Source organism: Sinohyriopsis cumingii, chromosome 8, assembly GCF_028554795.1.
Source record: "Sinohyriopsis cumingii isolate HCF-2022 chromosome 8, ASM2855479v2, whole genome shotgun sequence".
NCBI lineage: Eukaryota > Metazoa > Mollusca > Bivalvia > Unionida > Unionidae > Sinohyriopsis > Sinohyriopsis cumingii.
The window spans coordinates 58,295,345-58,319,605 of NC_142968.1; the positions used below are offsets into that span (position 1 = coordinate 58,295,345).

The 24,261-nt window shown below is 33.3% G+C and overlaps 1 protein-coding gene across 1 annotated transcript in view; it reads left to right on the plus strand.

Moving 5' to 3' along the window:
- LOC149793604 (furin-1-like) overlaps positions 1 to 24,261 on the plus strand; it is a 33,104-nt gene that overhangs the window by 3,915 nt on the left and 4,928 nt on the right. Inside the window, exons 2-10 of the mRNA XM_089967566.1 lie at positions 1,439 to 1,540; positions 2,065 to 2,154; positions 2,568 to 2,693; positions 3,211 to 3,275; positions 18,503 to 18,588; positions 20,082 to 20,257; positions 20,933 to 21,145; positions 21,771 to 21,871; positions 23,408 to 23,514. Coding sequence (XP_089823692.1) covers positions 1,439 to 1,540; positions 2,065 to 2,154; positions 2,568 to 2,693; positions 3,211 to 3,275; positions 18,503 to 18,588; positions 20,082 to 20,257; positions 20,933 to 21,145; positions 21,771 to 21,871; positions 23,408 to 23,514 — 1,066 coding nt within the window. The remainder of the gene's footprint in view (positions 1 to 1,438; positions 1,541 to 2,064; positions 2,155 to 2,567; positions 2,694 to 3,210; positions 3,276 to 18,502; positions 18,589 to 20,081; positions 20,258 to 20,932; positions 21,146 to 21,770; positions 21,872 to 23,407; positions 23,515 to 24,261) is intronic.

The following is a 24,261-nucleotide window of genomic DNA, read 5'->3' on the forward strand; positions in this document are numbered from 1 at the left end:
CCAAACTTGTCCAACTAATAAGCATTATCTTTTTCTTCTGATGTTGTTGCTTTCATGTTAAATTAATAAAACATACATATGTTACTGTCTCTGAAAAATACTTAACAAATATAAATTTTGGTATAATTTTTATGTTTGTGTTAGAAAAAGCCAAATTATCGTTCTGCATGCCAACATCCATGACCAAACCAATGTATACCATGGTACAGGGAAATATGGCATTTTTGCTTTTAAATAATATTAGTGTGTCTGGCGTGTCTGCATATCAATATTAAAGACAGCACTAGAATATTCTTTGGTCCAGGGACTTCGGGGACGGGGGTTCTTTTCTTTCAAAACAATTGTCAGGTCCAGAAATGTCCTTGAAGATGGTTACGAGATTGTAATGTACAAGAATGACTATTTGTCTTAATGTGGATTACATACATACATACATACATACATACGTACGTATATACATACATACATCTGCAGGACGTCAATGAACAGATTGGCCAAGAATATGGACTTTCAGGTATTATTACGGTTTTCGATTTTTATACCTGACGAAAGTTAATTGTGTCCTTTAAGAAAGTATTTGATTTTTAACAGCTTTTGTATGGTTCATATTTCTCAGTAATAGTTTTCTTTATCATCTTCTTTCCAGAGAAAGATTTATAAAACGTGCATACTTTCATAACAGGAATTAGCCGAGTCTGTGAATTATTGAGTACTTGATATAACATTGATAGGAAAAATAAAGAAAACTAATAAGTTGGGCTGAAGTGCTCCTAACTTATAAAAATGTGATACATTATCAAAGAGTTTAATGTCTAAATCATTAAAATCCGCAATATTTAATGTCTATAAATGTAAAGGTTTTCACTCTTATTACATCTTGACGCTGCTACTGAAATTGAGTAATAAAACATTACATTGATGTCAAGCGAGTAAATTTTCTTCACCAAACAAAAAAGCGAAAAAATAAAAAATCAATCTGGTTGATGAGAGTTTTTGGGCATTTATATTTATGTTACTAAAACTATTATATCCTAACCCTAGGTATTTGTTTCGCAACAATAATTTGAAAAATGTGATCTTACAGCAGCACCACCACGGTTTCCTTTCTTGGAAATAATAAACAGCGAGATGCAATACTATACAGTATTTATCAAGCTAAGGATATAAAGCTATAGATACAAAACGATAAAATGATAGAGAGAAACTGGATTGAATAATAAATGGACAAAGTGATACAAAGGTAATGCAACCTATGAATTAAGCTGTGTTGTGTATATACTTAAAATAATCAAATATACGGATTTGCCAGTCATAATGCAAGTGTTTTGTGTTTTTTATAGTCCATTTATACGAACAATATTCATTCATTGCGTGTTAGTTCACTTTACGAAGCCGTAGGGCACATATCATCATATTTTTTCGTTTTTTATATCACAAGGTTCTGCCAGGGGTTTTCGTTCTCAAAAGACATGGTACACGGAAGATATCCAAGTATCCGTCATTCACTAAATTATCAAAGAAAATGAGTATGGAGAGTGAGGTAAGGATTAAGAATTCTTATCAACGCAATCATAGATAGATAGATAGATAGATAGATAGATAGATAGATAGATAGATAGATAGATACATGGTCTTATAAACTTGAAAGATTTTTGTGTACCTCGTCTGCAAAATGTCGATATATTTAAACGTAACAATAGGATAAATTCATTACTCAATTTTATTTTATGTAAGTGGATTTTTAATTAGGATTTTCCAGTCAATATTTTTAAAATATTATAACTATTCTTCAAAACATAACTTCGAAAAATATCGCTCTACTTTTCTGATTGCGATAAGGTATTCACGGTTTATTAAATCATGCAAGGAAAATTGGAAGCATAGAATAAAAATGAAAACAAACAAATTTTATATGGCACAATAGTGGCCATACACCTTTGGACATAGCACCGAACTAGAAGAACACGTATAATCCTAAAATATAGCCATGCATAATATATCACTACCATAAAGAGATAATTGTTTCGCGGTTTATTTTCCTTTCTTTGTTTTGGACGATGGTAGGTGAGATCACTCCGTCAGGAAAAATGGCTGAAACGATATCCTAGGACGTTTATGGTTATGGACGCACATTGGAGTAATATGTGGTATCTGGTAAAATACTTTCCGAATTTGCTGCATTTAAATGTAGACATTAATTTACTCACCCTTTCTGTTACTACATCAGCTTTATAAACCTAGCATTACTTACATTATCTAAACGAGTAATAGCTATATACAAAATGTAACTACATAAAACTATGTTTATTTGTGATTTTATTTTATAACTATTAGCAAAAACAAAAACCTCGATCGTCTTTGTAAATTTTTAATAACCGGATATAGATTAGAGCTTAACGACATACGTGAAATGCAAAAGTTCTCATATTGATTAGCATTTTTTGTCCTGGATAACTTACTTTTGTACGTGTCTAAATATTAATGGTCGGAAGGGTGTTTAATATTTATCTAATTCTGTATGCATGCGTTTAAGACAATTTTATCTTTAGCTGGTTTCCTTTTATAAGGACAGCTCACAATCTCCGAAAATGAATGTCATCCAGGCATGGAACCTCAACTACTCGGGACAAAACGTTGTCATAGCGATTGTAGATGATGGGGTAGACACAACACATCCCGATTTAACAAATTATGTAAGTATTATCACATTGATGTTTTGCCAAGATTGGTCAAAGAAAATGGTTCGGGATCGATCACTGATGCCATCACAGCTACTTACGAACCTCTCTATCTAAGATATGACCCTGTATCGCTATATTTTTTAAACAAATATGTGAGCTCAAAGTTGATTGTTGATTCTAAGTTAAATTTTTTGTTTTATGAGTTTCATATATGCATAAACTGTTTGTGTTAGCTAAGGACAATGCTTGCACAGAAATAAACTTATTCCATAATTTTACCCATCTAGTTTTCCATCCTTTTGTGAAATACCGCCTTGTCTTGTTTAGTAATGAATTTAAAATAAACTTTAGTGTACTCTTTACATGCACATAATAACCATAACGGTATAGTGATGAATATATTTGTTTGCTTACTTTGTTTAATCGCATGGTGATACAAACATAATTAAAATCAACAACCCATAGAGAAACTGGTTATGTAGGTGAATTAATGGTTATCTGTATCAATACAATGATAAACATCTTCCAGGTTGATAGTCTAAGCTTCAACGTTGATGCCAATACTCCTGATCCGAGCCCATCAGGGACTTCAAGGTAAAAAATTTAATACTTGTATGTAGTCAGCCTATAAGATGTGAATCGCAAGTGTTAATTATAAAATCGTTTCTATTTAACAGAATCTTCTTCGGAGTTTCAGCAAGAGACATATTAATACTGTGCGTGTTTGGGAAGTAGGAACTGCGACAATCCGAATTAACAGTAGTGCTATATAGAGCAGTATAAATAGTTATTGTATCTTCGCAATAACAACTGAAATGAATTATTAGCATATATACGTGGTCGGATATAGCATACTTGCTACTATGGTCCTTATGGTGCTACTAAAGCACTGAAGAAACAAATTCAATGGGTGGGCTTGTTTGGGTTCATTCACCAACACAATGGGGAACATACTAAATGCTTTGGAAAATGGGTTTATTAACCTTAAGAAGGTTAGACATTTGTATTGCCTGTGTATTAACAGAATACCAAAGTGAATGAGTGTTTACGAACTTGCTTTCTGACCCACATGACGAATGAATTTCGTGCTTATTCCATACAAATATGTTATCTTCTATGTCTGACACACCTACTAGCCAATGAGTAAAAACAATCCTCTTGAGTAGTCTGAAACAGATTTTATGATGACAACACAAACTAATGTCACTGGAATATATATATATATATATATATATATATATATATATATATATATATATATATATATATATATATATATATATATATATATATATATATATATATATGGAGAGAGTGACAGAGAGAAAGAGAGAGAGAGAGAGTTATGTATATTTGATTTAATTTAATTGTTTGTTTGTAAGTTTTAATTTTTTTATTCCATTACATGCTACTGTAACTTTTCTTAATGGAATAATGTTCAGTTCTTACTTTTTTTAATTTGTAAAGTAAACATCTAATAATATAAACTTTGTTTCTAATGCTGACCTAGCTCCTAACATTGATTCAGAACCAGTGACGGCTTATAGTAAACAGCTTGTTTAATTTTGTTTATTCTTACTCAGAGTAAGATTCATAAAGTGGATTCTAGGTCATATCTGGACTACGTGCCAAATAACATGTATCAATTAGGTTTGTCCAGAAGATTGCCCCACATACGGGCATCTGTTTTGCGTTGTAGCTAGAATTATTATTAATATTTTGAGAAAGAATTGCCATTCTTACCATATTACTGGAGACGTTTAAATGTTTTATGTTGTGACCAGTTTCTGGGCTAATTATTTTATTGTTCTTCAAATTATTTGGATTCCAAGAGATTGTTTTTCCCTGCAAATAGTTGTGCTCTAAATTATTTCCTGGGCAAAAACAGTTATCGAAATTTATACATAATTCAAACTGGAATATTATTTTCTGTGATTCAACAACGAACTGTTGACATATCAGTACGACGATGACTAGAACATACATCATCACCTTTCATTTTGGATTTCATCGGGATTCGAACTCAGATTCATTAGGACTATTTATTACTAGGATTTTTATTTTATAATTCATGGAATATTCTTGGATTATTTTGGGATTTGATTCGTAGAACCGTAAGTTACCTTTACCTTGGTGTTCGTAGGGAAATAAGCTATTAAATTTTACAAAGCTGGTTTTCACAATTTTCATGTTACTGTTTGAAAGAACCTAAACACGTAACAATGTATATATATATATATATATATATATATATATATATATATATATATATATATATATATATATATATATATATATATATATATATATATATATATATATATATATTAAAATGCAAATATATTTATCCATAATATTTCATAAGAGTTTTATTTGCAAATATAGACACGGAAGCAACCGCAGACTGTATATGTCATTGTTAGGAACAGATCTTGTAAGACATTTAAATACTAATTGGTTCCATCCATCTATATCTTAGAAATAAAACCGAAGTCGTAGTTCCACAGTGATTTCAATATACGAGTCTTACTATTATATACTCTTGTTATCCTTCAAAATACTTACTTCTCATTAATTATCCACAACTAAGTACATTATTAGTTGCAAACATGGTTGTTTGCAAACATTGGTTGGGGTAATCTGCCATCTTGAAAGCCTAATAATAAACGAAGACTATTGTTATATCCAATAACTAATTTACCCGTTATATATTTACTAAATGTTGTTCACAGAGATTCGCATCACATTGTGTAGCATCAAAATATGAATCTAATTTTGATATTCAAATAACAATTTATAAATTTACATAAAATGACGTTTCTGTAATGTCTCAAAATATCTTCATTTCTGACAGGTTGGATTGAAAAATGTGACGCAAATATGTACCCCTGTTGATATATGAAAAATATTACAGAGGAAGGAGATGTAAATTTGAAAGCTTTTGACTGGAAAACCTTCCATACGCAATGAATTTGCCTTAAATTAACTCGAGTATTTAATTTACGCAAGTGGTGATTTTTCAAAAGTGTTCGAATATATGACTTGCAGAATATCTGGCTATGCTATATAAAGTATTTCACAAAGAATATTTTCTTTGTGTGAGAATATTTTAATGATTGTGGCTATATTTATATGTTAATATTTTGCAGTGATTATGTGTGATGATATAACCATTATAATATACAAACTAGAGTTCGGTAAAGGATATTACAAACCGATCTACAAAACCGCAGAAATGAGCAGAGAAAACAATGTTAAAACTCTATTTTAAAGTTAACTAAAACTAAAACCACAGTTGAGATATGCAAGCACTCAGGAAGGTTTGATGTTGGACATAAGCTTGCAAAGTTTGTCCGTATCCGAGTTGGCTTGATACTCAGTGATGGGTCATTTGAACTCATTTGGACTGAAACTGGTTTGATACTAATTTTGTTCCGGTTTACAATGGAAATGTACGATGATTAAAAACACCCAGCCTGTTTGTTAGCTAAAGCCTGATTTACAAAATTACGAATTACTATAACACAAATATATAATTATTCTCCTGCTGGAATCGATGACATTTTTATTGATCATCTGGATTATGGCCTCATTATTGAGATACCGCCGTATGTAGAGAAGGAGATGAAAACGGCGTTAGCTGGCTATATTAACGAATCAGATAATGCTGTGTATACTGTTATTGTGGGTCATAAAAAAATTAGCGATCTATTTGGTTGTCTGTGCTCTATAAAAGCATATATTTAATTTCCAGTTTAAATCAGATGATTGTGGGAAACGATCAAGGTTATACATGGGGCGTTACTCTGATATCAAATTTACGTCCTGGAATTGATCAACTTTACAGCACTTGGGTGAGACGGTGCTGCCGTCCGGATTCGAAGTTGATATTGTTCTGTGTGGAATTTGAAATGCCAGGCCATGTAACATAAGACGTCTATAGCATTACAGCCAGAATCGTCTTGGTGTAATATTGAGCTATAAAAACACTGAGACAATGAATAATGAAATTGATACATATTTATGCTAAGATTCTCTAGAAGGTGAAATATATACTTCTTAGGAGGTTCTGAATGTATGCTTTCTAGAAGCTTAGAAGCTCAGCCTGATTTTGCACCGTACACACCTTTATTTAGTTCGCGTTATATAGCATCACCAAATTATGTTCACCATGATCAGTACTAAACGTGTTTAACGACAACCAGTGTCGTGTTGTGAATGGGCAGTGATATTAGCGTCGCATTCCGCGAGTAATCAACAGACCATCTTCAAAATGATACACCTGGGCGAACTTAACAACGTTGACTTTCCTATATAGGATTCTTACACCATACTCAAAAAGTTTTAACATCTCCACTCCGATATCGATGTTGATATATTCACTAGGAATAAATACTTTAATACGAAACGAGTAGCCACTACGAGAAGCGCGTGGTGCAATATTGATATGTTGTTGCTAAGCGAGATGGATAGCCTAGAGCTAATTTAGCATTGTTTATGCATAGAGATATTGTCGCGTTTTCTTAACCGACACAACAACCAGCAGGGTACAACATTTATGTGTCGACGTCGCCGGTTTTTGTTTTAGCTCATGCAAGCCATAACTTTTACTGCAGTGGAATTGAAATAGTAAGAAGAAGTGGAAAATAATGATGTCAGAGACTGGTAAGAGCATTTTAAAATTATCTGCAGTGCAACGATAATTGAAAGTACCGTAAACTATTTACGCGGGATTTTAATACCTAATCATTCCCGTGAATGCACCTTATGTTTCGTCAAAACTCTGTAAGCTGAAGAACAAACCCTATGCTATTTTGATTATACAGCAGAAAAATGTGACGGATAAACTGATCCTCAGTCGTTGTACCGTTTTAAGGACTCGGTAGAAGTGTTTTAAACATAGCCCAGTATCAGAGTAAAATGCTGCTGTCATCCGGATGATTTTACCGTTCAATGATGAAACAGCTCGCGATCACTTTCATATCACTGGCGCGCATAGCTGGCCAGTTAATAATGTAAGCAGTGGTTGCGAAATCATTTTGTAGGTAACCCTGACAGTCTTCTGCCTAATAGCCTAAACAGGTATTAACACAATCGTATATTTGGTTTCCTTATTTAATGCTTGCCTGAATGACTGATACATGTAAACATTTCTAACATGAACCCGAACCTTATGTTTCGCTAACAGTACAACAAAAGCAAAGTCTTTGCCCGGGTCCAGCCGCAACAGCCATGGTTACGTCAGCAGACTGCATGTGTAAGTACGTTTAATTGCACCTGTTGAACGTTTAGAACTAAATGGCTCCGCTTCCTTATATCTACTGGCAATAACTACAAAGGTTAACGAGTACTTGGATGTATGTCCCGTACACGATCATGCGGAAACAAAAGATAGGCATGATGAACTTCGTTGAGCGTTTTCACATCAAAACATTCACTGGAAACATTTCATGGTATGGGTAGGTAAATTTGTTATAGCGTTTGTTTAGCAAGATATTATCAAGCGGATGCATGGGTGACTTCTGCTGCGCGATGTATTTTCAACAGCAGTGTCACCTTTCCAATAACCGCGCTGACTGTAGTTAATCTTATCCGTGTTGTTTATATCAATGTGCTTTACAGCCACTAAGTGGGAATCTAGCGACCAGCAAGATCAACTTTAGTCTTCCTGACTCCTTTTATAATCAAGCTGGCAAGCCTTTCTCCAATGTAGGATTAAACATGTTAAAGTCATGGATGAGATCCGTATCATCACGTTGACACGAACGGATGCTGGGGCACAAAGACAACCCAACGAGAATATTTTCCTGAGGTCGTTATAAGAATGTAGACCTGATCTCTGTTCCACAACAGTTCACACAGTTGCCTTAAAAACATTTGATTTGTATTTGCTAGCTTATGATGAAAATAAAAATCATTGTCTACCTGAGCTGTAATTATTATTTTGGCAAAAAATAAACAATGCATAACCAATATTTTCTATATTAGTGTGGATTAATATTAGGATCAATATCAGTAGAGGTAAACATATTTATTTGAGTATGGGTCTATGTCCCATGGAATAACCTTTTGTACCTGATATTTACTACATTTTCTAGTATAATTTTAGTCACAGATTTTTTCTCTTTGCAACTGTTCTAGAAATGAACATTGGACTAAGGTTACGGGTACATTCGTATATTCAAGTCTACAAACAAATCAACGCCTTCAGCGCTAGATCTTATCAATAATGATATTGATCTCAAACACGAACATCCTGGATTATATTATTGTGATTTATCAAAAGACTGTTGGCACATCTCCTCATCACAATGCACTTTAGACACATCAACACATTCAGAGTTGAAACTTTTGTGAACACCAATGGAATTTAATTAGAACGTTGATTCTGACAATACATATAACGTCGTAGACTATTTGTGATTTAATTCGCAATAATGTTTCTTTTTAAATTTACACTTTGAGAAATAAATTATTTGTTGAATTTTCCAAAAATTGTTGGTTTTTGGTTATATATTTTACCTAGTTTAAGGCCATAGAGTTATACTACTTGTAATTGTCGCGCATGATCTGTCAAATATTCATCGTAGCTCTTGTCTGAACACTCGTTGGATGAAGTTCGGAATATGATGGTATAATTGCATCACTATTGACTTGATCAGAACTTTTGGAAAGTATAGTCCGGGTGTAGACATGGCAATGTAAACGATTATAATAAGTATAATGTAAGGAAAATATGTTAAAGAAGAATATGACGATTCGTACGCCACATAGCTGCTTGCGAACATGTGGAACGTTTTCATAATTATATACACGTCCCCACAAAACGTATAAAGATATACTGAAAATACCACAGCAACCAGATCGACAGTGAACCTTTGAAAGTCATATAAATACCACTATTACCATATTTTCAGAATGGTAACAGTAATCGTTCGAAAAAAAAATAAAACAATCGAAGATGAAAGATGTACATACCAAGTGGGTATTCCGGGAATTACTCTATTTACATAAACCACTGACCCATTGTTTGATCATTATATAGAATACTAGAAGTAGGTAAAAGTAAAATGTTTGTAGAATTTATATAAGAAGTTTATAAGGAAACACTCTGGAAACGAACTCGCGTAGGTTTAACATTACGAGAACCTGAACCTGAACCCTCATGCGAATTATCATACCTGTCGAATAGGAACCACGGGCAGAATACGAAGAACAACGTGCATGGCCCTCATGCGAAGATTTACCTGTACCACCATGAGCAACACCATATGCATGCACATGGGAAGAAATGGAACAATTAGCGTCCTCACCGGCCAAACCATTTACACTCACATTGGACGAATATGTACAAGTTACAATACGTAAGGAAGAACTACCTGCACCGTCACGGGCAAAACTTACCGAAGACAAACCACATGCACCCACACGAAGAGAGCTACTAGAATGGCTACGGTATCAAGAAGAAATGGAAAACTAACGCTTGTCACCCTCAAAACCCCATCCCGTCCAAGCATCCACGCTCACACAGGAAGAATAAGCTGAAATTATAAGATACGAAGAAGAAGCGATCAGGCTGCTAGCGGATCCAAATCGTGCATATGAGCAATAACAGTAAGTCTTTCTGCACCCGCTCCGGAACAACAACCACGTGTAGCACCAAAGCATAAGAAAATAAAAGTATATTACCCACACTGGCCGATCCATCTGTGCTAACACGGGAAATGATGTGATGAAGTATAAGAAGAGTTCGACAAAACTATAAAGTTGCAACATACGTCAATGTTTAGGGCGATACAAACATATGAAGGATAAGGCCTTGGTGGACTGTGTGCCTCTCACGACCTTGCAGATCGGCCGGAAAGACGTGTTGGTTTCCGCTGGGTACAAAGCATCAGCAGTCATTAAGGAGGCAGCATCGATTAGTCAGCATTTATCACGAAAGCATTATGGACTCGGGGGCGTATCGTGCGTTGTTGCGTGAACTCAAAGAAGACATCGATGATACATATTACGACACCGATGATGAATGCTGAGACGATGTTTCGTGAAATTAATGTTGCGATTCAGAGTGTAGTTGCAAACATAGTCCCCAGCATTCAGATCTTATAAATGAAAGGTGAAATTTATGCGACGTTTCGTATACTTGCATCATTGAGTATTTATCACAGTTGGCCCAATAGTCTATCTCAGCCATTTGAGGCTTCCCCACCAATAACTCGTTTGAGTTTTCGTTGGATAAATTTATATCAGTTGGGGAGACCGGTTTATGCTTACATTTTTCTGTGAACAAAGGTGAGTATATTTACTTATGTAAGTTCACATTTAAACCACGCTTGTATATATGGTGGATTTCATGCTACATATATACTGTTCCTCCACCCCCACCCCCACTATTAACTGAGCAATACCCGTAGTTTTACTTGTAGTTATTGCTATTGTCTAGGGTTTTTTATCCATTTTTCATGTTATGACATGTTATACGTGACATAACAAACTTCTGTAGAGGCAAATTGGCCTTATTGAAACAAACAAGACCATTTTCCCCCAATCCAATACAAAATGGCAGCTAAAAATATTCATTTGAAACAAAATATTCCAGAATGTGGTGTTAAAAATGTTTTCCAAAGATCACAGCAATTCAGTAAAGCAGATACTGCACTATAAATTCATGGCCTTATTTGGACCAATTAAAATCACATAAAGTGATATTTTAACGTGTAGTAATATAACATTTATGAAACTGCACATGCTATAGGAAAACTGTACCGACTATGTGATGAATGATATTATCCACAGTGTTCATGTTTAGGCGATTCTGCTAAACTTCAGTATTATACTGTAATCTGTATCTTTTCGTACAGTCAACATTTAGCAGAATTTTTGTGTAATTTTCAAAATAGTTTAATCACTTGTATGGCACCAATGCATTTCCATCGTAATAACTGCATATCGCGTTCAATTCATAAGTTGAGTTAACCAGTTTACAGGACAAGGGTTAGGTGCCATACTTATTAGTCTTTTCAATCAAGATTCTGTAACGGCTCTAGGTCTTAACGTATATAATAGGAATGAAATGAAACAAACAATTTAATTAAAATTTAGCAAACAATTTATTTCTCTAAGCTAAAGAGTGTATATTTAAGAAACATCTACAGTACTGTAATTAAATTCCCAACAATCGTAAACGCCGTAGTCCAGGTGTAAAAGTATATGTTCTGAATGAACTACAATAGTCGTAAATTTCATGATGTGCCAAAATGATCTGATCAAGAATGTCTTTGAATGACTTGTTAATAACTCTAGAGGAGTGTTATAGTCCACAAAGTCAGTGAGCACTTTGAAATTGAAGTGAAATTATGAAACAATATTCTTCGAGAATTATATAAAAAATAAACTATAAGCTCTGATCATAGATATCAGAGACTTATATGAATCGTGGATACACAATTGTTTACCTAACCTTTAAAAATAAAAATTTCACTTGAACTGCGACGGAATAGATTTCCAATGGATATACCTAATTTTACTTTAAGTAATATTAGCCTTGAAATCCGACTGTAATAAATGTCTTGCTTTCCCCTTATAATCACGACAACAGTCCTTATACAGAAATGTTATAGTAAATCATGACAAAACCAGGTACACAACATAAATTAAACGTACATAGCAATCATCTTGATCTATACTAAGTGTTAGCTATGTCTAACATTCTTGAAAATGGTATGAAATATGGTTTATGTAAGCATGTACAGTGATCATCCTTTTACTTGCTTTCCACATTCGATTCCCTTTTAATATTTCACTCTAACCAGTCCATTTCCCCCGCTGTAATTCCATTTTAATCTCGTTTCTTTTTCATAAGGTTTGCATCTCTGCTATTGGATGTTTCAGTTTCCTTTATGAGCTGTTCTGTGTTACATTTTCCACTTTTGGGAACAATTTGTACATGCTCTAGTTATGTCGATAAATTTCAATTACTATCAAAAGAAAATTATGTGGAAGCCAGATATTCAAAATCTGCTTGCCTACATGCTATGGCAAGTGAGCGTTTTTGTATCATCTAGATGATGTAACAATTCTTCCAAATCATCTAATTACTGCTAATTGTTAGGTAATTCATTGTGATTGTAGGCTTATGCATTTGCTTAATTGAACATGGTCAATAAAGTGTCCAGGAAAGATCATATTAATCGAGTAAATTTGTTAGTCGCTTCTTTACCTTCTTTTAGTAAAAATTGAAGGAAGTTTTAATGTTCTAATGATTGCACCTACCTATATCTGCTTTCATTGCCAAAGTATGCTCTTGAATGCATTGAAGGCCTGATTATAGTCAATACCACAGTTTTCTCAAATTTTTGAGATGTGGTTGAAATCATTTCAAATGTTCGAATGTTGTTTTTTCAAGTCTTGCATGATCTTATATATGAAACAGCTCGAAAACTGCGTGCATTTTAGTTGCTCTTTTAACTTAATTATATGTTCTGTTCTGTTGCATAGCCGAGATATTTAATGTTTGCTGTTTTCCCCTCAGGTGTTTTGATAATTTCGAATTCACATTATATGAAAGATCTGATCCTCAGTTAAATTCACACTTATTATACTTTCACATAAGTAACTTTCCTTTTAAAGTTTGAAAGTTTATTGCACCCTAATACTGATATCTATGCATTGAACTTTTGACGTTTATTTTAAGGTTCTTAATATTTTCTGCTGGTTTTCAACTGTTTCATATGACGAGTACTAAAGGTTGAATCACAATGGTCTTCAAAATATTTCCACCCTTGTGTATGTAGTTTTTTATTGTATAGTATATAATAATTTTATAATCTAAGAATTCTATATGCAAAAGATTGCCAGGTAATCGACGAGATTTATCTTTACTTGTATGTTTGCTTTTTTTCTCATCTCAAATAGAGTCATGTCTGTAGACGTACAATGAATTATCCATATATTAACTTTGAAAAAACGTGAATCCATTTTCTAGTTTGAATTCAGGTGAATTGCCTCCTCATTCTAGTCACTCAAGCCCTGTTAAACATGTATACAACAAAGGCTCCTTTTCCTTGAGTAAGCTGAAAACTGTTAAAATATTTCCATCCCAACACATCCGTAACGTTTCTGTTGTAGAACTCTTTTCCTTACGAAACTGTATCCTTGCAGGCTTTCGCTCGCAACAAATGTCTTTGTAATGGTTGTTTATGTCATCTCCCTTTTCACTGATTTCATTTCTCTGTACAATCTCATATTACATGTTATTAACATTTGCCTGCCACTGGTTATGCATGCGATTTACTTATACCTTTATGGATCATTATTAAAAAAATAGTGATAAGTCGTGCATTTTCGGTAATAACGAATAACGAGGATTACATCAGTAAGGTTAGACGACAATTGAATTTTAAAAGACCTTATACAAAACTTTCTGATACTATTTCTCATGAACTAAAGCAGAACATGCCCATGCATTGATAAAATATCCCAAAGCAACTACTCAGTAAGCAATTACTTTAACATATCCCCACAAATAATAGACGAACTTCAGTTCATATTTTAAACCAAAGACATATTGCATACACTTGGCGCTCAGCATTAAGAGGTTAGTGTTAGGACTGGTAGGCCTGGTGTCAGGATAATGTGACTATGTGGGACATCATGCTACATGTCTGTGGCATGATGCCCCAGTGCTAGACATTACTATAAACTGCCACACTGCAGACATGGTATTGATATGCCTGAAAAATTGTTAAAGCTACGTTAAAAATCCAAATCACTCACACAAACTATCTTTTCGTATCATGGTAGGCCTATAATATTTGCATATATCTCATGCTGATAATATATGTAAATATATTGATAATATTCTACAACACTAAATGCTGTTTGTGCTTTATCCTTGTCGAAACAACGTCAGATTACATTTGCAAATTGAAATCGCTTCCAAAATGACAAGATTAATCTCTCCTAGTTACACATTTAAACTTACTTTTCTCTCCAATAATATGCCACATTCTGATGATATTGAAGTTTTTAAATACTACTAACAATCATGAAAGTAAACGTGGACCATCTAATACATATTGTACTCTAATATAACATTGTATTTTTTTTCAAACTGAACATATTCAGGATGAAGCTACAAAATATGTGCAGTCCATTGGTTCCTTCTTATGTACCGTTATTCATAGACAAATTGGACAATTATTGAATCCCGGTATGTGGCAAAGATTTATAAATGGCATTTGCATGATCTGGTGTCATCCATTAAAGGACATCTACCATATTCATCAATTGTTTAAATAAAGTTCACCCGCCCAAAAATTATTATATTCAATATGTCGAACACTAATGTGTCATGTTTGGCAGTAGATATCACTAATAATTAATTTAGCGATCTAACTACGAAGGTAAATAATATAAAAAAATACAAATGTTCATCATTGTTTTGAATATTTCTCTATTTATTCAAATTCATTCAAAGACGGAAGATAGTGCAGTTCCTTAGACTACACGTGTATCATATCTAAGCCTATAAACACGTTCATTTGATATCGTGATTCTGAGAGTGTTGTTTTTACGTTCATGAAATATTTGTATTACCTGTCAAAGGACTCTTAAGTGTATGCCATAGTAGCCTTTTGCCATTATTTACATTGTGTAAAACATTTCGAAAAATGTTGTTTTCTCATCAATTTGTTTTGTTTGCATTCGTCAGTAGTACAGACGAGAGTCAGACAAATTACGTAACATATTTGAATCGAGTGAACAGGATATCCGACTGCGGTGTGGTTAAGAAAGCCACTTTCTAAAAACACTCTCATGGAATCTAACTTTCGTTTTTGCTATGCAAGTGAGCCAGAAGTCCCACTTACATTATCTTGATAAATTTGCGTTCTAAACACTAGCTTGTTTCATTTAGTATATTTTTTATTCAGTGAGTAATAAAATATTCACAGATGAAATTTATTATGTTTAGATAAGATACAAATATAAACTACTACTACTTACCAACAAGTACGTCATCTCGGGCCATACATAACTACTAAATAATCTCCATCTATAGCTAATAGAGCTATGCATTTACTTAAACAGCGCATAAACCATTTAGCCTTGCCTCTTGATTGTCAGCTGAAACTGCTCGATCAAACCAGTTTTAATATACGTTTGCGAAATTTGTGGATTTGTGAGATCTGACATATTCGAGAAGACTCGTCACACGTATATTGAACGTCACAAAATGTATTCCTCAATGTGTGGTATACGACAAACCTGTTCATTTTCTCTTAATTATCAACTTTAAAAGTCGCATGATAAATTACTGGACTCGATTGGTTTGTGTTTATGAAGAACAAATGTTTTTTCGTGTGTATTCTCTCCGGTACGAATATTTTGGTGATAATACCTATGATAATACATCGTTACTAGAAGTAAAATCTATATTAGATAACATTGTGTTAAACTACATATGGAGAAAACAAAGTTTTGTGTCAGTTGAATGATTGACAAGTTTGTTAGAACAATCATTGATATATTAATACATACAAGCTTGGGCAGCTAACATCAATACATCATCTAAATGTCTTAATTATAGATTATTTAAAACTTGTTTGGATTATAGAAGCTTAATTTAGTTAAGCAATTCAAAATCATAGGTCTGCCGCTGAAACAGGTGAATGGACTAATGCTCCCTATACCGAAATATATAGCACACTCTGTCAGCCTCAAGAAAAAAGGGATCGCTATCACTATTTTCAGTCAAGTTTTTTTTTCATAATCAAATTAACAAATTTATATGTCATTTTTACACTTTCAGGATTAACGTTTGTAGATATAATTAATTAATGAAAACATGTCACGTACGAATCTTAAAAATATCTGCAGGATTTTAAATCGTATTTTCAAAATTATTAATCCCTGTTAAGCATTGTGTAATAACATAAAAACTCAATGTTCATGTTCTTTTTCTTATCTACATCAATTGTTGTAATCTTTACAAACTGAGGTTATCTAAGTCTTGTGTATTTACTATTACTTATTCTTCTACTCACATCAAATAAATAATTAAATCGAACGCTCAGACATAGATAGTTTCATCTGCATTTGCATGGTCATATTGCAATTTCCATAACGTCACAAGATCCATATCAACCACATAAATCACTTGTTTATTCTTGCAGAAACTTTTGTCAGTTTGACAGATTAATCGTCTTTCATGGTCAGGATAATAGAATATGCATGAACTTATTCGGAGCTTCTTTAATTGAGTCTCTCGTGTTTTTAATTTAAGACCGATTATTTTGTAATATTAACGGTCACTGTTCAGTGCAGTGGTTAGTAGAATATGACATAAATGTAATGACCTTACTAGTTACTAATGTTTATCTTAACACTATGAACTGCTTTCATAATTTATATATAAAGGGATAATGCTTATACAATGATAATATTTGCAACAGCAGTAATTTTGAAGAAAAGGACCGTGCATTAAGACACTTGTGAAAGTTTTTAAATATTTTTGACCTGCCCTAAAAGTCGTGCAGATTATCTGTTGAGGGGAAAATCTTATGTTTTTGAAAAGCGAGACAAATATTTGGGGATTTAACAAGAGGAGTCTACGAGATGCAGCTCGTGATAACTAAGCAGAACTTCAGATACTCATTCTTCTATAATTTTATGGACAATTATCTCATCGTATAATTTTCTCTTACATTTACATGTAATGACACTTCAAAGGGATATATATTTTAAAAAAGAGAGGCACAAAAATGTGCACATACACGACTTCATTTTAATGTAATTTTTCGCATGGAGCCTTAGCAACGTAACAATCTTAATTCTTTAGAAAGATGAATACTCGATCATTTCAATAATTATTACTATAAACGACATATTGGACTATGACTGATAGAGCCATACGTGTCCGAATGAGGGTTTGTAGTATGTAGTACTACATGATTAAGTATACCCGATATTAAAACGATGGAATGGCAGCTTATTTCTTATATTAGTGTCAATTTCGTTCCTATGTTGATGTTGTATATATAGAAATTTCAAACCATCAACTAGGTCACCAGCTAAAGTCTCCACTATTTCTTAGAAGTTATTCGCCTGTGCAAACGTTTGAATGTACATCAACGAGCGACATTGGAGAATATCATGTGTGGGATAAAGTAGTCTTTTAAAATAAATTGCATTTTTGACATATGTGATTGTAACATCAAGTCCTTTCTAACAATGGTAAAGCAACTGTTGACATTTGTCAAATGGTAGTTGCAGAGGACAGAGCGTTGTATAAATCCAAATAGTATCGAGTGACATGTCTTCTAGAGAAACAGTTTTACCACTTAAAGGTCTCCTGGCTTGCGGAATTTTGTTAACATTTATTTTTTAATATTCGTTTTATTTCCTTGCGTCAGATTAAAGCGTAAAGAGAACACTATTCTTATGTCGCACGATTTGATATTGTTGCATCTGTAAAACATATGAATGTTCCCCACGGGCGAAAAACATGGAAGCAATAATAAAAGGACAAGATCTGGTACAAATGAATTCATGTGTTCTTGTGTAGATCATAAATATTTACATAAGAAAGATTTTTGATAGTATATGCTTGTGCCTGACCTTAAAGTCACACTACTATTAGTGAGGACTTTGTAATGCAGTAACTACATTTATCTGAAAGGGCTTCTGTATTGATAATAAAATATGCTACTTTCTTAGACAAACCATTTTTACCTGTAGTCTATATTTTGACTCGTCATAGCTTTATAAAAATTAGCAAGTACATCAGCAACATGCATCACACTAAACTTACTTTTCAGTCATGGAACAGAATGTGCAGGTGTTGCAGTTGCTACGAAGAATAACATCTGTATAATTGGCGTTGCCTATAAGGCCAAACTTGCAGGTAACATATAGGTCGTGATTTGATTCCCCACTTCACTTAGAGAGAAAATATGTAACTATTGAGTAAGGGTAGGAATAAGTTTCCTGATCTTGCCTACAAATTCCATTCTTATTAGGCAAATAATTCACCTTGGTAGCACCATCACGTGCAAAACATCAAATGTATCAGAAATGATACAGTAAACATGTAAAAGTCATAAATTATATCTTTACCATGACCGATAAGTACGATAACACACACACACACACAGATATATATATATATATATATATATATATATATATATATATATATATATATATATATATATATATATATATATATATATATATATATATATAACTTCTCTATTTGTATAACTGAGAGTCCAGACGTTTAGCTCGTTTCGGCTAATTCGCCTTCATCAGTACATGATGCATGTACAGAACGGGATGGTGACGTCACGTATACGAGGTAACGCTGTAAACAGTGTATTTTAGTTTTTACTCCTAAATGGCTCCACTACCAGCCACACTCGAATTTTGGACCAATGCTTCTCGGAACCCCAGAAAGGGACCTGCATGCACGTTTGACTACATTGCTAACTTAAGCAAGTTGCAGTCGAGAGGGTTTTTTCAAGAAACTTAGCAAGTACGTTGAAATTGTATTTCCGGGCACGATCATCCCACTAAAAGTTTTGAATTTATTTACTATCATATTCGCCTTTCTGACTTTTTTGTTGCAGGTGTCTTTAATTATCAAAGACACTATAGACAAAAGACTGAAAACTAACTTTCCAGACAACATTTTCATCAACTAAATTCTTCTTTGATTTTAATGTTTTACATGACCTGACAATATAAATACTTTTGTGCTAACGTGTCTTAACAGAATACATACATACATACATACATACATACATACATACATACATACATGCGTGCGTGCGTGCGTGCGTGCGTGCATACATACAGACAGACAGACAGACAGACATACATACATACATACATACATACATACAGACATGAAATTAAAAATGGATTGAAACGGTGACAACTTTATTTTAAAAAGAAACACGTTTCAACGTCAGGGTGATCAAACAGGTCAAACACGTCCAATGTCTTATAGGACAGACAATATACCCTCAATGTGGGGAAAATAGAAACTGACCGTTGCTTCTCACGAAGGAACTGCCATCCTAACTAAATCTGCCGCATGGTCCTAAATATGCCCCAGTTAGGCTACCCATGACAATAGACTCAGAGAGAGCAGTGGGTAACTTCGAAAGGGATGATACAGATATATATATATATATATATATATATATATATATATATATATATATATATATATATATATATATATATATATATATATATATATATATATATATATATTTATATATATATGACTACAATATACTTGTTGACCTTACCTATTAAGGTTGTTTTCGCATTCGAATTACACATTTTCCAGTAAAATGGATGATGTTACATTTGTTTTCTCTGTACCAGCCATCAAGTTAATAGGAGATAAGGGAACGCTAGCAAGTACGGAAGCAAAGGCATTGACATATAATCTACAGAAGATCGACATTTACAGCAGCAGTTGGGGCGGAGCAGATAATGGTGTTGGATTGGATGTGTTAGACAGCGCAGTTGAAAAGGCATTGAAACTAGGAGTGTTCACGGTACAGTTATGTTGAAGTAATTCATTATTGCTGCTTGATTTGAGAGCAAGATTTATATGATTGATATTGACCGAAACCTTACATCATTTGGTTTCAATTAATAATATTTATATGTACAGTGCATTTGACTAAGGTTTTTAAATTGTTTTACTTTTTCTGTTGTTTTATACAACAAAAGAAACATGCACCGCCCTGCACCACCTCCGCAAAGAATAAAAACAAAACAAAAAATCAAACATTATTTGCCTTCGATATCTTTCTTTTGGAATCTTACATAGTGTGTTACCATAACCTTTTGATAACATTTTCCAGTCCTTAATTTAGTGTTCTAAATCAATTATCACCTACATCAAAACAATTAGGAAAGAATTATATATATGCTATTTATTTTTATCAAATAAAATATCATTATGCGATATAAATATATTGTATCATATTTTCTGCTTTTATGGTCTATAACCATCATATTAAACCTAAACAAGAAGACCTCAAGCACTGTAATATATCCATCAACCCTTCCAAACAAAAAGTTATATTTCATCTTTAGGGACATAGCAAGTTTAGGTATAAAATGAATGTTACCTACAAATTCATTATCAAATTTAGTCCATAGTTGTAAGGTCGTGTTTGAATTCCAAATAAACATTAGGTGGCTTTTATCAATTGTGTTTTTAGGGTCGTGGTGGAAGAGGTTCTATATATGTTTGGGCTGCTGGGAATGGCGGTGACGATGACAACTGTAATTGTGATGGTTACGTCAATAGTATATACACAATCGGAATAACCAGTGTTTCGGCGCTTGGATACTCACCAACATATGCAGAACCATGTTCTGCCATACTCACTTCCACTTATAGCGGTAGCAGTGGAACCATTCCGAAGAATGTTGTATGTAATCAAGTGAAACGTCTAACTTTTTATATGAACTGTTTCCTGAGATAGATTAATTATTCAATTAGTTTGTTAGCAAATTCATTTCAGAACTTCAGACATCATCATGCAAAAATATAAACGTTTTCTTTAATGGAATATTCAGATTTTTATATATTGGTCTTCTAATTTTGGAGGGACCAATGATGGTATGACACCTCCTATGAGCCCTTAGATTTACATGATAACTAATAACCCATGACTTACTCATACAGGTTAGTACTCCGTTTCTGAGAGATCATAACATACAGTTTATTACTACATTGTCCATAACCGAAAGTTAAAATATAGTCCTTAAGTACACGGCAAGATAAAATTATAAAGGATATTACTCCAGAAAGAAATGTATGTTCATGTTCTGTACTATGTGTATAGCATGTTCATCGGGTTCATTTTTTACTTATTTTATTCGAAGGAAATATTATCTCTAGTATTTCTGATTGACTAGTTTAGACCAATTTTATACACAAGTCTCCCTGTAGAAGAAACGAACGCGCCTCAAGTTAATCAATTAGGTACGGGTTTAACTGAAGCTTATAACGTAAAAAATTGCAATACATTCACTGCTGGCTTTATCTTTCAGTATACGACAACTAACGGTGGTGGATGTGTAGCCAACTTTTCAGGAACCTCGGCATCTACCCCAATGGCTGCAGGAATGATTGCCCTTGCTCTGGAAGCGAAGTAAATATTATTAAAAAAACAGTTATAACTACCATTTTTACTGAATAGAAATCTGGAATTTGTATATGTTACCTACCAACTATCGATTTCTCTAAACATTCTAATAAGAAGAAACACTAAGGGAATTGTATGCTAAGAAAAACACATGGTTTTCCACTACGACTTATCGTTAAGCATTTAATGGTTATATGAATAATTACACAGATACAGGGAAGGACTGTATATAGAGCGCCAAAAAAAAAGCTGTTAGTACATTGATATAAACTTGTTTCTGCGGACTTTAGGTTTCTATTAATTTCATAATATGCAGTTATTTGTGTTAAAATGTAATGTTTTCTGAATTGATTTGTTGAGCGATAGTGATGTCAATTTTATTGTTACATTCATTCAAATAAAGGGATTTTTCGCATTTCATTTAAATCACAATTCTATTTTAACGATAATCTGCTTATGAGTGATGATCGTGATTAATTTAGAAGAGTCACACATTTCTCTAACGTTTACACTCCATTTACCTTAGGTAATTCTATATTGTGCGAGTCTTGATACTATGGATATCTATACTGATGTTCTCTTTTTGCTTAGACAAACTGTTTTAACTTACAATTGGAACTGATACATATAGCCAATACTCTTAGCATGTAAATAAGAATCACTTCTCTTCTTTCTACATATATAGCTGTTATTGTGAAAGTTATATATTTTTGTTATGCATTCATTGTCCCGATATAGTTAAAACTATGAAGTTTGATTTTGGTTGTACCTTACCATTGTTGTAACAAGCCGTGATTCCCAAACTGCTAACTTTGTTATCAATGTACTATTGTTTCCCAAACTTCATTTTATTGTGTTATAATGGTGGTCTGAACAGAAAGAGAAGCATTTTCATAAATTTGTGTTATTTGACTTGACTTAGACTTGAATTTGGGTGACGTCCTTACCAGTATGCCAACATGTTCCGAAATCATCTGTTGGGAAGACGTTAGTTTGAAAAATATTACTTGTTATCATTACTGACTATAAAAGACGACATTGGTAGCAAGGGGTAGTATGTCAAGTCACCTTAAACACTCAACATTCCTTGCCAGTCAAACGCTCATTTACATAATGCACATCACATACACAGAGCAGAAATCACAATCAAGAACATAAAGGTTACAGCAGTGTGCAGAATATGGGCCGATATTTTAACATTGAGCTCTGTGGATTTGTCTTATATATTTGAGTCCACGATACATGATATCATTGGACCACTGGTACAACAAATGTAGTCAAGCCTGGGTAATTTAAAATATGACATTTTATATATATATATATATATATATATATATATATATATATATATATATATATATATATATATATATATATATATATATATATATATGGTTACAAGTAAGATAAATACGTGTCAGAAACACTACTCCGATGAGAATAAATGAGATTGTAAGAAAAATTTATATTCAACATATTCCAGTTCATGCCAGCCTAGGTACTGGATTATGTATAATTATACTTCGATTGTCCATATTTTAGCCCAAATATGACCTGGCGAGATGTCCAGCACCTTATCGTGCAAACTGCAAATTCAGATGGATTGGGAGGTCTAGCTGATTGGATCCAAAACGCAGCAGGGAGAAAAGGTCATGGCCTGTACAAGAAAATATGAAGTCCAGTTGATGTTTCTTCACAGATGATCAATTAAATTTTCTCCAAGATATGAATAACGTGACATATATAAGCCATCTTGATACCTAAGTTTTCCTGAACATATATTGCGTAATGTTTCCTGATTATTTTTCATAAAGGCGCTGTTAGACCACACACACACACACACACACACACACACACACACACACACACACACACACACACACACCTCACAACCCACAGACTCCAGTAATTCATTTCCATTCATTTTGGAGGAATTACGATTGAAGTGATGCTCAGTAAGTTTAATAGAATAAATACAAATCAAGGGTTTGCCTGTCGTACTTTGCATTTCATTGTTGTGGCATCCCTAGCCGCTGCATCACTCTACCTACATAATGCACATGGTTCTTATTATAAAACTAGGTCAAATTGGGTGTTCCTCCCGTGTGGACAACCAAATATGTTTTGATGCATATAAGCATATAGCGCTGATGAAAACCAATAACATAATTGTTGAATTAGAAATGTCATACGTTTACAATACACCTGGTTGAGTACGTACCTATAGTTCACTTAAAGACTGCTTCTGCAGTTTTTACATTTGCATGTGATTTTCACACGTTTTGAATCTTAGACAGTCAACGGACTATGGTGAAAGATAAATATCGCATTTGTATGAATAACTTTATAACATGCATGCCTGTCATAGGATCAAGCTTAAGTTTAGATTTTTTAAT